This window comes from Cynocephalus volans, chromosome 5 (assembly GCF_027409185.1).
Source record: "Cynocephalus volans isolate mCynVol1 chromosome 5, mCynVol1.pri, whole genome shotgun sequence".
In the NCBI taxonomy this organism is placed as follows: domain Eukaryota; kingdom Metazoa; phylum Chordata; class Mammalia; order Dermoptera; family Cynocephalidae; genus Cynocephalus; species Cynocephalus volans.
Window position 1 is genome coordinate 133542216 of NC_084464.1, and position 17334 is coordinate 133559549.

Consider the following 17334-nt stretch of genomic DNA (forward strand, 5'->3'; position numbering starts at 1 on the left):
AATGCTAGGAATAAATCAACACCTTTTAATAACAACTCTTAATGTAAAAGGCTCAAATTTCCCAATCAAAAGACACAGACTGGCTGACTGGATCAAAAAGGAGGACCCAACTATATGCTGCCTACAAGAGACCCACCTCACCCATAAAGATTCACACAGACTAAGAGTGAAAGGATGGAAAAAGATTTACCATGCAAACAGAAAAGAAAAACGAGCTGGAGTAGCTATTCTTATATCTGACAAAATAGACTTTAAACTAAAAACCATAAAAAGAGACAATGAGGGACACTACTTAATGATAAAAGGACTGATCCATCAAAAAGACATAACAATCATAAATATGTACGCACCCAATGTTGGAGCAGCCAGATTTATAAAACAAACTCTATTAGACCTAAAGAAGGAAATAGACACTAATACCATAATAGCAGGGGACCTGAACACCCCACTGTCAATATTAGACAGATCATCTAGGCAAAGAATCAGTAGAGAAACACAAGATCTAAACAAGACTCTAGACCAATTGGAATTGGCAGATATCTACAGAACATTCCACCCAACAACCTCAGAATATTCATTCTTCTCATCAGCACATGGATCATTCTCCAGGATAGATCACATATTAGGTCACAAATCAAGTCTCAATAAATTCAAAAAAATTGGAATTATCCCATGTATCTTCTCAGACCACAATGGATTAAAACTAGAAATTAATAACAAACGAAACTCTGGAAACTATACAAACACATGGAAATTAAACAGCATTCTACTTAATGACATATGGGTCCAAGAAGAAATCAAGCAGGAAATCAAAAAATTTATTGAAACTAATGAAAATAATGATACATCATACCAAAACCTATGGGATACTGCAAAAGCAGTATTTAGGGGGAAAGTTATTGCATTAAATGCTCACTTCAGAAGAATGGAAAGATGGCAAGTGAACAACCTAACACTTCACCTTAAAGAACTAGAAAAACAAGAACAATCCAAACCTAAAGTTAGCAGACGGAAAGAAATCATTAAGATCAGAGCAGAACTGAATGAAATTGAAAACCAAAAACAATACAAAGGATCAATGAATCAAAAAAGTTGGTCTTTTGGAAAGATAAATAAAATTGACAAACCATTAGCATGGCTAACAAAAAAAAGAAGAAAGAAGACTCAAATAACAAAAATTAGAAATGAAAAAGGTGATATTACCACTGATTCATCTGAAATACAAGGAATCATTCGAGACTACTATAAACAACTATACGCCAACAAATTTGAAAATCTGGAGGAAATGGATAAATTTCTGGACACAAACAAGCTCCCAAAACTGAACCATGAAGACGTAGAAAATTTGAACAGACCAATAACAATAAAGGAGATTGAAGCTGTTATCAGAAGGCTCCCAACAAAGAAAAGCCCAGGACCAGATGGATTCACAGCAGAATTTTACCAAACATTCAAAGAGGAATTGACACCGATTCTTTTCAAACTATCCCAAAAGATTGAAACGGACGCAAATCTCCCAAACTCATTCTATGAAGCAAACATCATCCTGATACCAAAACCAGGTAAAGATATAACCAAAAAAGAAAACTACAGGCCGATATCCTTGATGAATATAGATGCAAAAATCCTCATTAAAATACTAGCAAACAGAATACAGCAACACATACGTAAAATTATTTACCACGATCAAGTGGGATTCATCCCAGGGATGCAAGGTTGGTTCAACATACGCAAATCAATAAATGTGATACACCATATTAATAAACTCAAACACAAGGACCATATGATCATCTCTATAGATGCTGAAAAAGCATTTGATAAAGTTCAGCACTCATTCATGACAAAGACCCTCTATAAGTTAGGTATAGAGGGAAAGTATCTCAACATAATTAAAGCCATATATGCCAAACCCACTGCCAATATCATCCTGAATGGGGAAAAGCTGAGAGCTTTTCCTTTTAGAACAGGAACTAGACAAGGATGCCCACTCTCACCACTCCTATTCAACATAGTGTTGGAAGTACTAGCCAGAGCAATCAGAGAAGAGAAGGAAATAAAGGGCATCCAGATTGGAAAAGAGGAAGTCAAACTGTCCCTGTTTGCAGATGACATGATCCTATATATCGAACAGCCTAAAACCTCTACAAAAAAACTGCTGGAATTGATAAATGATTTCAGCACAGTAGCAGGATACAAAATCAACACACAAAAATCAGTAGCATTTCTTTTCTCCAACAGTGAACATGCAGAACGAGAAATCAAGAAAGCCTGCCCATTTACAATAGCCACCAAAAAAATAAAATACTTAGGAATTGAGTTTACCAAGGAGGTGAAAAATCTCTATCATGAGAACTAGAAACCACTGCTGAGAGAAATTAGAGAGGATACAAGAAGATGGAAAGATATCCCATGCTCTTGGATTGGAAGAATCAACATAGTGAAAATGTCCATACTACCCAAAGTGATATACAAATTCAATGCAATCCCCATCAAAATTCCAAAGACATTTTTCTCAGAAATGGAAAAAACTCTCCAGACATTTATATGGAACAATAAAAGACCACGCATAGCCAAAGCAATGCTGAGCAAAAAAAATAAAGCTGGAGGCATAACACTACCTGACTTTAAGCTATACTACAAAGCTATAATAACCAAAACAGTATGGTACTGGCATCAAAACAGACACACTGACCAATGGAATAGAATAGAGAATCCAGAAATCAACCCACACACTTACTGCCAGCTGATCTTTGACAAAGGCACCAAGCCTATTCACTGGGGAAGGGACTGCCTCTTCAGGAAATGGTGCTGGGATAACTGGATATCCATATGCAGGAGAATGAAACTAGATCCATACCGCTCACCGTATACTAAAATCAACTCAAAATGGATTAAGGATTTAAATATACACCCTGAAACAATAAAACTTCTTAAAGAAAACATAGGAGAAACACTTCAGGAAGTAGGACTGGACACAGACTTAGTGAATACGACCCCAAAAGCACGGGCAACCAAAGGAAAAATAAACGACTGCGATTATATCAAACTAAAAAGCTTCTGCACAGCAAAAGAAACAATTAACAGAGTTAAAAGACAACCAACAGAGTGGGAGAAAATATTTGCAAAATATACATCTGACAAAGGATTAATATCCAGAATATATAAGGAACTCAAACAACTTTACAAGAAGAAAACAAGCAACCCAATTAAAAAATGGGCTAAAGAGCTAAGTAGGCATTTCTCTAAGGAAGATATACAAATGGCCAACAGACATATGAAAAAATGCTCAACATCACTCAGCATCCGGGAAATGCAAATCAAAACCACACTGAGGTACCATCTAACCCCAGTTAGGATAGCTAAAATCCAAAAGACTCTGAACAATAAATGCTGGCGAGGTTGCGGAGAAAAAGGAACTCTCATACATTGTTGGTGGGACTGCAAAATGGTGCAGCCTCTATGGAAAATGGTATGGAGGTTCCTCAAACAATTGCAGATAGATCTGCCATATGACCCAGCTATCCCACTGTTGGGAATATACCCAGAGGAATGGAAATCATCAAGTCGAAGGTATACCTGTTCCCCAATGTTCATCGCAGCACTCTTTACAATAGCCAAGAGTTGGAACCAGCCCAAATGTCCATCATCAGATGAGTGGATATGGAAAATGTGGTACATCTACACAATGGAATACTACTCAACTATAAAAATGAATGAAATACTGCCATTTGCAACAACATGGATGGACCTTGAGAGAATTATATTAAGTGAAACAAGTCAGGCACAGAAAGAGAAATACCACATGTTCTCACTTATTGGTAGGAGCTAAAAATTAATATATAAATTCACACACACACACACACACACACACACACACACACACACACACAAAACCGGGGGGGGGGCAGAAGATATAACAACCACAATTACTTGAAGTTGATACGACAAGCAAACAGAGAGGACATTGTTGGGGGGGGGGAAGGAGGAGGGAGGGAGGTTTTGGTCATGGGGAGCAATAATCAGCCACAATGTATATCTACAAAATAAAATTTAAAAAAATAAAATAAAATAAAGTGAGCAAACAAAAAATGAAAATAAATAAATAAATAAATAAAAATAAAAAAATCTTAATTGACAAATATTGCATATATTTATGGTGTACAATATGATGTTTTGATATACGTACACATTGTGAAATTAAGCCATTACCTCACATCTGTTTCCTTTTGTCTGGTGAGAACACTTAAATTTACTCTTAGCAAATTTCAGGTATACGACAAGTTGTTAACTATAGTCATCATGATGTACAATAGATCTCTTGAACTTACTGGTCTTAAGGATTTTGATAGGAGGATTGACATGTCCACGACAGTATTTTAGAAATATTTCTTTAGACTAGTACAGAAGAGCAGATATAAAGGATGAAGGTGAGGGACTCAGCCATCCAAAGCTAAAGCCACATTGTCAATAGATCTAGAAGAAAGCAAAGGAGTGGGAGAGCCTGTAGAATACAAAATTCTGCCAATATCAGAAAAAAAAATTGTTTAATTTTCTAGCTTCTGTCTATAAATTCTCCTAAAATAATTTTTTAAAGTACTCCTAAATGGGAACACCTAAATCTACATTTACAACCTTAATATTATCAATCTTAGAGATTTTTTTTAAATATCAGTTTTTTTTTCCATTCAATCTAAATAAAAGATACTTCAAGGGCCTGCCCATGGTTCACTTGGGAGAGTGTGGTGCTGATAACACCAAGTCAAGGATTAAGATCCCCTTACCGGTCATCTTTTAAAAAATAAATAAATAAATAAAAGATACTTCCGTAGGAAAAGAGGAAATTCAGCAAGCTCTTTTGTTCATAAAAATATAGCTAACTGGAACTTTGTTAAGCTCAATAAAGATGAAAGGAAATTTTAATAGAGAAACAGCAGAAAGGAAAGAAATAAGTACCAAGTAACTAGGCTGGTGGTGATTAGAGGGGGCTGCAAAAGACATCAATTGGGGAGAGGCAGGGGAGGTGATGAGTATAGGTCAGTCTCAAGGAGTAACAGATGTTGGGGCCAGATGTTGTTCTAAATACTCAGTTCTGCCATAACTAATTAGTATGCTTTAACAAGGTCTTTCTTCCTTGTCTAGTGTGGCAAAGAGTTAATGAAAGTTGTTCTCCTGTCGCATGAGAATCTGACCTGCTGTCTACTTCTTAATTATCAGTCAGGTACACAACAAATCAACCTGAGCACAGCCCAGGATGCTCAACTACAGAAACAACAGTCATTACACTTAGAAAGACGTCAAGCACCATCATGTGGCTCAGTGTGGTATTGCCTCTCTAGCTCTGGTCTCCAATCCTGTTCTCCAGCTCTATAGTTCACTGTCTAGCACTTTCTGCTAGTACCCTGATAGAGTACAATGCCCACTATGTTACTAGGCAATTTTTTTAATAATAAAAATAACCCTGTGATACAGTTTGGATGTTACTGTCCTCCCAAAACTCATGTGGAAATCTGATCCCCACTCATGTGGCAGTGTTGGGAGCTGTTTGAGTCAGGGGAGCGGATCTCTCATGAATGGATTAATGATCTCCTTGGGGGGTGGGAGTAGTGAGTGAGATCTCGCTCTGTTAGTTCCCAGCTTGTACCCGCAGGCTGCCTGCTGTTTTTTGCCATGAGTAGAAGCAGCCTGAGGCCCATGCTAGACTTAAGGTCTGTCCCAGAATCGTAGGCCAAATAAACCTCTATTCTTTATAAATTACTCAGTCTCAGTTATTCTGTTATAGCAACACAAAAACAGACTAATACACCCTGATGATAAATTTCATCTGGACAGAGGAACTACAAATGAACCAGGAAACCATGTTTTCTGCCTCCCTGAGTGAGGTGACTCTTGTAACTGGCATGTCCCTCAGGGAGACCCTGGCAGCGATTCCTATGCATTTATTACAGGGCAGGCTGACGCCTATGGGGCATGAAGCTTTGAAGCCAGGGTGACTCCCATTGCTGCCTGATGTGGACCTGTGTCTTTATATGTGGGCCATGCTGCACAGTCAGCTGCAAGACCACTGGGAAGGAATGGCTGGCATTGCCCTCCTATCTTAAAGCTTTCTGGGAAGACTGGGGCCTCATTAGGACCAAGTAAATTCTTGTTCTGAAATTTAGTTCAGTTCAAGAAGCCCTTTGGTGGGCACTTCATGTGGTAATGGCTTATGATCAGAAATTAAATATTTTCTATTCTAAAGGCTGGAAAGAATTTGTCATATGTAAAAATTCAAATAAACCAATCGCCTACATTTCTGAAAAATGAGAATTAGTTCCTTCAGGGTGCTCTTACTATTGATCACACAAAATAGAAGTGAAAATCTGGTAAACTGGTCTCTTACAAAGGCATAAAAATTTAAGATTCTTAAAATGAGTAATAAGTGTGGACTTACCATAACTGGGTAAAATACACATGTTGAGTGGAACCATCAGCAGAAATATACATCCCAAAATAATAAAAGGCACCTCATAGCCAAAGGATTGATACAAAAAGCCACCTAAAGGAGGACCTAGTACCAATCCCAGTCCAGAAAAAATCTCAAGACTTCCCTAAAAACAAAAGAAAATTGAGTTAATATATTTCATTTGAAAAACTCACAGGGCACTACCTGAAAAAAGTTCTATCCGCTTCACAATTTAAACACACACACACACACAAACACACACATACACACAACCAAGATAAACCAAAAATTTTAAAATATGTATTGAAATTATAAAAGCACTAGAAAAATAAAATATGGCAGTTTTTTTCTCTTTTAATTCTTATGATAGAGAAGGTTTTCTAATTATGGTATAAAACTCAGAAGGCATAAAAAAAGATGGATAAATCTGACTACATGAAAATATGAAAAACTATGCCTGGAAAAACACAAAAGACAAAAAAGAGTAGAGAAAAAAATACTGACAAAGAACTAACTTCCCAAATATATTGATAGAGCTGCTACTAATCAATGAGAAAAAAATGAACAACCCAATAGGAAATGCTGTAAACTATTGACACATAAAATGAAATACAATAGCTCTCAGAAGGAGCAGCTCATCCTCACTTTTTAAAAGAAGTGAACAAATTTAAACTACAAGATACTAATTTTCACCTGTCACCCATCAAACACTGTATGCTGCCAAGGATATGGGGAAGGAGACATACATTGCTGGTGAGTGAATACCAGAGGGCAATTTGGCACATCTATCAACGTTACAAATGCACATACTCTCTGACCCAAAATACCATTTCTAGGAATTTAATTTACAGGTATAGCCATAAGATGTGACATGGTATACATGCAAGCTTATGAGTTATAGCACTGTTTGCAACAGCAAAAAATGTGAATAATCTAAATATTCACCAACAATTTAAATAAACTAGGTTACATCCACACAGTGAAGTACCATGCAGCCAGTAGGGAAAAGGCAGAGTAAGAAAGCTCTTTATATGTAGATACGAAGAGGTCTCCAAGATGATTTCATTGTTAGTGTAATCAGCAAGGTGCTAAAGGGTGTATACAGTAGGCTACCATTTGTGTAAAGAAAAAAGAGGGGAGAGGAATCATGCTGTGTGTGTGTGTGTGTGTGTACATACATGGAATCTCTCTGGATGAAAACTGTAATATCTGCTGCCTTCTGGGACGTGGAATGCAGGGCTGGGCACCTGGATAACAGGTGTATATACAAAGGCTAAGCAACAATAATAAATAGAACATATTTTCTATATTTCATATTCTCTTTTATTTGTCTGAATTTTGTACCACATAAAATTATTTTGTTAAAATTAAAATAAAACAGTGCTATGAAAAAAATAGTTTACTATTACAGAAATTACACCATTTTAAATAAATTTAGTCTTTAGGAGCTTTAAACAGAGACCTGTGGCTTGCAACCTCACATCCTCAGATCTCACAGAGTACACAAAAGTAGTCCATTAATAACTTTCAACATTTCATAAAGAATATAGGAATTCTACCTTTAATCAAAATAAGGCCATCCAAATTAACTACCATGTTAGGTGTGTTAGCTTTTTGTTGCAATTTTATATAGAAACTTGGTATGGCAATACTGGTTTCCTCCAAGGATCAGAAAATCCAACGGACTGTTGCTATCACTGCAGGAATTTCTTGGTTAGCACTTTCCAGAGCATTCCACAGAACACCAAATCTTTAAGAGGTCAATAGGTATTGCTTGAAAAAAGTGGTTCTGTGGTCAAATTTGAGTTGTGGAACATCTAATAAGGTATCTCTATTCCAGGATTTCTCAGAGCATTAAAACACTAATGTGAACTGGGGGACAGCATACAGCACGCTCCAAACTTGCTTGGCCACGAAACCCTGTTTTACAGAGCATGTCAACTCTGAGTCCTTCTGAACCCTTCTTGAGAAACAGATTTCTGGGAACTGTTAATGGTACACCTGTCACAGTGGCCACCACCAGTTGCCAAATGGCTATAGAACCTAACATGAACCTATCCAGCTATTAAAATAACTGGTTAATAAACAGTGGGAAGACTATGATAGCCAAAACTTTCAAACTACAGTATTAAATTGAATAAATAAGGGAGTCTTTGGTAGTAAGCTGATTAGACTCTGAGGTCTAAAGAATAATTATATGCTATGAGGGTAGTGTTTGGTCTGATATGCAGACCAGGGTCCAGGGATGCCTGTGCCCAAAGAGAGAGCTATGGGAAAGCCTGGTTGGGGACACAGAAGCAGCTGCCCCGAGCTGGAACAGGAAGGAATCTGCTATGTCACTAATACCAGGTCTGTAGGCATCCCTACAATTGCATCCCATGCAATACACAAGAATGTAAGTCAATATGACACCACCAGGTTCTGGATTTTTATGTCAAAATACAAGGGCACTCCCCAGCTTCCCAGACTGACAGCTCAGATGCACACAATGACTTCAGGAAGATCTCTAAGATCACTTGCATGAATCTGGGAAAAGTGGAGAAGGACTTGAGCATGAAATGAGTCTTTTGCCACTAGCAATAACTCTTCTCTAAAACAGAGAAATGCTTCAGGCAGTCCAGTCACAATCTAGACTACAGGGAGAGACAGCAAAATACTACTCGTGAGGTTTAAGAGAAAGTGGTAAGGAGAACAGCTGATTTGGACCATATTTACCTGTCAGACCACCTATTTGGGGAATTCTAAGACCAGTAAGAGCACCTAAGTGACACTAACAGCACATGTACTGACAGCCGTGCTGCTAGAAGTAGAAATTGGGGTAAAAGGTAACAAAAACACAGAGAGGATAGAAAAGAAGATACAAAAGAATAGATTCCAGCTTTAACTTGGAAGGTCAAACAAATATTTCAGCCCACATGCAAAGGAAAATACGAAAAACTTATAAAATACATACCAATACTGTAGCCACGTTATTTGGAAAAGCCTTTGCGAGGATAGAAGATGACGCAGTTATTGCTGCAGCAAAGCTCACTGCATCCATTACTCTCACTAGAAAACACATAGCAATAAATGTTGGTCCTTCTGAAACTTGGTCCAGTACACTAAAAAGGAATAAGGCAATTTTCAAATGCCAAGCTACTGAAAATAGCACATCATCCACAGTATCAGAATAAATCTCTACAGAATATGAATTTTTTAAAGTTTTGCTTTGTTATACTTTTAGTAGGAGGAAAATGCCTTTTTTGTTTGTTTGTTTTGGTGAAAATTTTATTCATAACAACAGCTTAGTTTCCCTTTTCTGCTGACATAATTGGTCCCCTAGGTGATAATAGTAAATAGGCCTTTTTGGCATATGCAGAATTACTCTGACAAGATCTATATAGAAGAAAGAACTTCTTAGTTTCAGGTCTCTTCTGTGGTGGGACTAAAACCTCCAAAAAAATTAAAAATGAAAGAAATAGAAGACCCCACCAAAAAAAAAAAAAAAAAAAGAAGGAAAAAAGAAAAAGCAAAAAAGCCACTTCATTTAATATAATGGTTTTCTATATTATTTGCCACTATGCTGCTGGTTTAAGGACTCTAAGCTTAAGAACTTTCATTGCTGTGTTGCCTCTGGCATTCATTTTCCCTTTTTTCTGGAAATAGCAATGGGGGGAACTATTGTGCTCCATGCTTTGAAGTGAGCACATGGCCCAGCCTGGCCAATCAGAACAGTCTTTCCCCCTGGCTACAGTGGCCATGATGAAGAGATGGGCCATAAACAAAGATCAGGACAGTGGGGCTCCATTCTGCAACCTTTACAGGAGCTGTCATGATAGTGGCACTCTCTCCCTACTGGAGCTGCTAGGGGCCATCGTGCCACCAAAAGGGGAGAGCTTGCCCAAGACCTAAGCACAAGGAAAGAAAAGCAAAGCCAGGAAGTTGAGAAAGATTACTGATGACATTGTTTTAGCATCTGTATCCAGATGTTTCTGAGGTGATTCTTTAGGATTAGAAACTCACTTTTTTGCTGAAACCACAAAGCTTCTGTGACTCAAAAAAAAGTGAGTTAAGTTTCTGTCACTCACAGATTCAGTAGCCAGCCTAATTAATGGTAATCCCCTGAAGGACACGTTCCTTAATATCAATGTCATTCATCCCTGTTCTCTATATCACCTAACTCCTTCTGCCATTAGTCACATGCTATGCATCCAACTGACAATAATGGTACAGACAGATTTAAAGAGCCATAACATCTTAAACTGAAGATAGATTATAAAATCTGTTCAAGTTCCCATACATATCAAAAAAATGACTTACCCAAAGAGAATTGTAACTCCTCCCGAGACAAACATTCCTGCTACAAACATAAATTTTGTTCCAATATGTACGACCTATAATAAACATCAAAGAAGAGTGGTAAATTGATGACTTCTACAAGTCTCTATTGAGATAAACAAATCCGTTGTATCTCAAAATACAGGATTAGAGAAGGCACGTACAGTAATATAATATTACAATATTTCTTTAATGGAATGGCAATATACATTGCTTACAAACATGGAAGGAAGTAAAAATCAATCAGCCCTAAGGATGGAACTGTCAACAATGGCACAATTTATAGAACTAAATGGTGATTATTTCTGTATCATTGAAAATTCCAGACTCATAAATTAGAATAACTCTTTACACAATTTTTAAATATTAAAATGTGCATATGAACTTTTAATACTTACATATTTTCCAAATACCAAAGATGCTAGCAACTCAAACAAAGCATAACACCCGAAGATCATACCGATAATGGTATTGCTGGCACCCTTCTTTTCAGCCTTTAAAGAAATAGAAATGGGAACAAAGTTTGGAAGACAAATTAGCATCAGTGTATAAAAAATGGAAACATTAGATCTGAGCACCATTTTCTAGTGATCTTTTGAAATCGTGTATGCAATTTCAAAGATTATTATTCTAAAATAAACAGGGTAGGGAAGGAAGGGAAACTAGTTTAAATAGTAAAACCTAGTTTCTGATGTGAAATTCACTTACCATACCTATAATGACTTGTTAGGTTTAGCTGGGAAAAGTCAGAATTAGAGAGTATAAACAAATGCAGAAAACCTTGGATGAGGAAATCTGGACTCTACTTCACAGTCATAGGACTAAGGAAACAGCTGATTTAGACACATTTCCGTTTTGGTATCACATTTAGTTACAAGACTGTACACCACTAAAAACAAACACTCGCCAGTCAAGAAACTCAAGAATAAGCAGTTCCATGAGCTAGCACGTGAGTCATACCAAGGCCCATTCAGTCTGGTTCTCTGTTTTTGGCAGTGACACCAATTACCTTACAGTTTGAAGAAGACAATTTTCCCTCCTGACATCAATGACACAGATGAAAGACGTTTCCCTGACATTCTACATTCTTCTTAAACACCTAGGGTAGTTTATCATCCATCAATTATAATTATTAATGTTTATAGCCCGTTCCATTAGTGAGCTCCTCAATTTGCTACAGATGATAAAGTATTTATCTTAAATCTACTTCTTTTGACCTTCAAATGCTACTGTTGTAATGTACAACTGAATTCACACATAAACATAGAGCGGTTTCAAAAACTTTTTCAAACCCTGGAAATATGGCAGATCCTTACATCAGGTTTTAGCTATAGCAATTTAAAGACTTAAAATATGAGGTTAATTTCTTCATGATAGGATTGGCAACTTAGCATACTGCGAAGTACAAAGTCTGAACTACACAACTGTCTGTCCTGACAGTCAGCAGTCACTTACTGAACACCTTCTATGTGTCAGGCATTATAAAAGCAGTACATATCTATGGCCAGAAGAGTCTGATTTAGATTCATCCTTTCGCCACAGCTTCAGATCTTTCACAAATGACTTTATTCAACACAGGAGTGCGTGCGCACACAGCGTGCACACATGTAAACTCCTACACCCTTCAAGATCCATTCTCTACAACAGCCATCATCGCATTTTTTTACCTTTTCTCTCTGAGATTTTAAGATAAAAATTTTCTCCATCCATTTCCATGTAAAGATACCATCATAAATACTTGCAAGCAGCCCCAAAATAATAATAAAAAGATACCATAATCATTCAATTCTTGTCTTTTTCAAAGATGTTCTTTTCATGTCACACTACACCTATTTAAACAAACCCTACATTTCTCATAGCATCATACCACAGGAAACCAAACAGGTATACTTGATTGTTCTAAGCTAACCTTTAGGAAGGATCTGCCTTTCTCTAGGAAGACCCTCAGAAACGTGGTCCCCAAGCACCTGGTGGTGGGTGAGGGCAGGCAGGATGGCCCATAGCATTGCAGCAATTGCTTATGCAGGTTGTGAGCCCATAATTCCATAGGCTTCGTAACTGGTCACTGCCATTCCAGGTGCTAATAACCATAAGAGATAATGGTGTGGAGACAAGAGAGATCTCAGTAGATCTCTTTAATGGCATCCTAGTAAAAGATTATGCTGTATGTAGACTGGAACATGAAGTCTACATTTCTTTCTTTTTTTTTTTTTTTAAAGATGACCGGTAAGGGGATCTTAACCCTTGACTTGGTGTTGTCAGCACCACGCTCTTCCAAGTGAGCTAACTGGCCATCCCTATACAGGAATCCAAACCTGTGGCCTTTGTGTTATCAGCACCACACTCTCCAAAGTGAGCCACGGGCCGGCCCCTGAAGTCTACATTTCTACTACACAAGGTCAGGTTCCTCAAAGGAAAGGTATTATCAAAAAAATCAATTAAGATGTAGGAAGAACATTCATGGGCCAAATTACATTAGCCATGTTTTTTGCTTAATAGAGCTGATAAGCATTTAATTCTAGAATCTGGCAGAAAGTATGTAATGATTATAGCAACTAATACTTACTGGACCCTTACTATGAACCAGAATCTCTATTAAGTGCTGTTTTACATGGAATCTAACAACTATTAAATAAGGAATGTATTTTTAGCTGTCCCTGTTTATAGATGAGGACACAGATTTGCAAAGATTACATAGTCATTGAACCACTACAGTTTCCATCATGTGCATCTTCCCACACTCACTGTGGAAACGGAATGGTGATGGTGACATAGGATGTCCTGGAACCACATGCCACAGTAGTGGCTGAACACCACTTTTGGAACGTGGATCCTTCTTCACATTAGGAAAGCAAGAACAGCTAACAAAAGCAATTTCTGGTTCACATGTCATCCTCTGATAAGAGAGGAGGGTGGCCAGAAAAATGATGAATCTGGTGTAGGAATCCTGCACCAGAATTTAAGAAGGGCACTGTTTTTCCTTTGCCCGATTAGCTCTTTCTAATAGGAAGGTGATAGGACATGCAGCAGGAAGGGTGAGGTTTTACCAATGCATTTGTCAATAATAAGGTTTTCATAAGAAATGAAAAGGAAAAGCCCACTCTTCTTATCTACAGCTTTCAAAGTTAGAATGCTCTCTCTCCTGCCCTTTGTCTTCTTTCTTCAGCCTTCCCTCCCATAATCAAAAACTTAAACACACACACACACCCACAGCCTAGTTTTCCTCTGTCCATATTCCACCTAGCTGAGCCAGGAAATAGCCTTCTGGCTGGTCAATCCACTTACTGCAATTCTTCTCCATCTTAATTCCACAGGCTGCCCTATTTTCTTACAAAACCCAAATCTGGCAAGCCCCCTGTCTTGCTTAATCTCCTCTGATGACTTCCCACTGACAAAATCCCTGGCATGCATCCAAGCTCTTGCATTCTAGCTCCAGCCTGCTTCCTAGGAGACCTCACTCCCTCTAGGCTCAAGCCAAGGCAAGCTGTCCACTGCTCCCGAAGAGCATGCCAGTTGCTTTGCTAGTCCCGTGACTATACCTAGCCCACCCTTGCCTCTGTTGTTTACTGTAGGAACTTTCACTTCTCAAGACCCACCTTAGATTCATCCTGTGAAGTGTCTTTCTGCACCACTCTTCCCCCACCCCCACTCCACCCACGAAAGAATTAGCCATTTCTCTTACTAGTCTCATAACATTCTGGACTTCCTTCCTTGTCTTAAAGGATATCCAAATAGTCTGAAACCATATATATACATATATATATATACACACATATATATATATTTTTTTTTTTTTTCCATTCCCAGTCTCTTAACTTCTGAGACTTTCCTCATTTGCAACTTGATGAAATTCTCACTATTTTACCTGCCTTATGGGGTTGTTGCATGGACCAAACAGATAAATGGGTGGGAATGTCTATTGAAAACTAGACAGCACTGTATGGGTACAGAGCCATACTGTTCCTTTAGCACAGAAGCCACTTTATTCTCTTTTGTAGCACAAAGAATGAAGGACTACATGCTATCGATGCAGTTCAAGGACTGAGAAGCTTGCCAGTTCATTGTGAGCCAAGGCATTGGCAAAGAACACAAAATAAAACACATGGCCGTATTGTCTCCACACCCCCAAGCCAGTCCCCTTCATTTCATACTACTCCAGATGCCACTCCAGGTGGACTCTCTAGGGGTTATTCTTTCTGAGCATGTGCCATTATCTATCGATTCTATAACCATATAAAAGGGTATAATCAGAGGGAACTAGACAATATTAATCAGAATTCCTCCTTCGCATAAACATTGCCCCTAGAGTCCATAAGAAATTCAGGTCAGTAAAGGGAATTTAGTGGACCATAACTTCCTAATACCAAAATATTAAGAAGCCCGAAATTTCAGGTAACAGTTACTGTCTTAATATAGACATTTTGCGGGAACATTTAAATCTCAGTGATTCAGTGCAGAAACCAAATAAAGATTAATCAAACTACATGGTAAGCAAAGTAATCCTCAGGTCAATTATATTTAGGTGAATTACCTCCCAAGAAGATGTTCTTTCTGACTGGATTTTATTTTCCTGGTTATCAAACATTCCATAAGAAGTATTCTGTTAGCTTAAGTTCCCACATCATCTGTACTATATGCTGATTTTTACATTTTACATACTGTAAAGTGAGACAATTCACAAGGCTTTTTTAAAAATTAGAGCTCATAAGGATATTAAAATGTCTTACTTCCTTGGGGAAAAAGGGTCCAAGGATAGAATAGCACATCATGGAACCTAAGTTCATCGAAGCTGCCGATATCAGTACAGAAAGCTGTTCTCTGGAAAGCCTCCTGGGTGTCTCTCGTGCACTTTCTGCAGAGCCTTCACCTTGAATGCAAACACACTGCAATTACAGACATGTAATTGGGACTATTGATTGAAGTACACAAGTATCATTTCTGTGCACAGATGATGCACTCTGAGGATAACATCTGCTGAACCTAGGGATATTTCGAATATAGCACATTTGATCAAATGTAACACAATCCCTGTACATCACAGCAAGTTTGAAAATATGCCACTTTCATTTGCTTACTGGTCTCTATTAGAATTTCAGAGCAGAAATTATCAATCCATCTTATCTGTTTTGCCTTCACCTTAATGCCTATTTTGCTGGTGCTTAATAAATCCCTCCAATATGGATGAAGCAGCACGGTGATCTCCAAAGGGTACTGTACTCTGAAATATAATGTCCCCTATTTTCTCAAGGTACTAGTTTCATATGCTACATAGATACAATAATGTTTTAAGTACATAATGTCAGCTGTTTACTAAGAATTCTAGGGCAGTATTGAAGTCAAGTGAAGCATAAGGAGAAAATAAACTAATTCATTCGACTGGTGCACTAATACCTATAACAGCATGCTTCTGGAAAGACAACTCCCACAAATCTGTAAATCAATCCTTTTTTTTACACTAAATTACTGGTTTTTCACATCAATTCATTTAACACGTTCCCAGGACTAAATGGTCATTTCACTTAAGGACACCAAGTCAGTTACTAAGTTTCAAACATCCAATGAAATCCATTACCTATTTTTAAATTAAAGGGTTTTGAGGGAAAAAAATTAATAAAAATATTTGATTTGCTCTGTTTTTCAGAGGTTGCCATTGCAGTATAGAAAAAAAAAATCTGTGCAACATGAGGAAGTTTTAAGAATCTTTGTTAAAATTTTGAAGTAGATGAGGAAGGAAAATGAGAAGTTAAAAAAAAAGGGAACGGTGGGTACGCGAAAGGTAATGTTTTACTTATGCCTAATGGCATATTTATTGAATGCATTATTAAACGCACAGTACTTAAAAGCAGAGATGTAGGGAAGAAAGTCATTAGAGACCGTACCATATGCAGTCCCCGAACTTTACCCCTTCCAGAGAGAAAAGAAACGCCGGCCCGAAAGCCATGGTCAGGCCCCAGCCTCTTCGAACCTCTCCGAAACAAACCAAGCTAAAGCCAATTCAATCGCTGCGAAGGACAGGCCCGAAGCCACCCCGGCACGCCGGGCCACGCTGCTGTCGGTCACCTCCTGGTGGGCGCGGGCCCTCGGGGTCCCCCGGCGCGTCCATGCGCGGTGCGTGCAGTCGCCGCTCCCCGGGACAAGCCCGCGCCCTGGGACTCGACTTCCAACGAGCGGACAAGCTGGTCGGCGGGCGGCCACTCCTCAGCCTGCAGCCCCGCCCGCGGCCATCGTCGGGAGCTCTACGAAGCCTTTAGAAGACACAGGGCGCCCCGGGGGGCGGGGCCGGGAGGGGAGGGGGCGGGGCGGGCGGGGCCTCTTTGTCCTATTACTGTAATGCACCACCTCAGGGGCCCTACCAGCAGTCCTCTAACATTCCGCGTGGGGGTCGGGGGAGACAGGTTTATGTTCCATATAGCTGGACCCCCTCTACTTTGGAATGAGTACAATTTATTCCTACCAAAGGTAAGAAAGGAAGCTTATGTAGACACAGAAAATGGAGGGACACAAAAAGGAATCAGAAGACACAAAAATGAATTAGAAAATTAGGCTCATGCCGTATCTCTTTAAGGCTGAGTTAT

The 17334-nt window shown here is 38.5% G+C and overlaps 1 protein-coding gene across 1 annotated transcript in view; it reads right to left on the minus strand.

Moving 5' to 3' along the window:
• Nucleotides 1-16862, minus strand: part of SLC18B1 (solute carrier family 18 member B1) — a 29034-nt gene extending 12172 nt beyond the window's left edge. The window contains exons 1-6 of the mRNA XM_063098366.1: nt 16820-16862; nt 15487-15626; nt 11158-11253; nt 10742-10815; nt 9396-9543; nt 6431-6587 (exon numbers count right to left, since the gene is read on the minus strand). Of these exons, the coding sequence (XP_062954436.1) occupies nt 6431-6587; nt 9396-9543; nt 10742-10815; nt 11158-11253; nt 15487-15626; nt 16820-16862 (658 nt within the window). The remainder of the gene's footprint in view (nt 1-6430; nt 6588-9395; nt 9544-10741; nt 10816-11157; nt 11254-15486; nt 15627-16819) is intronic.
• Between the last annotated feature and the right edge of the window lie 472 nt (nt 16863-17334).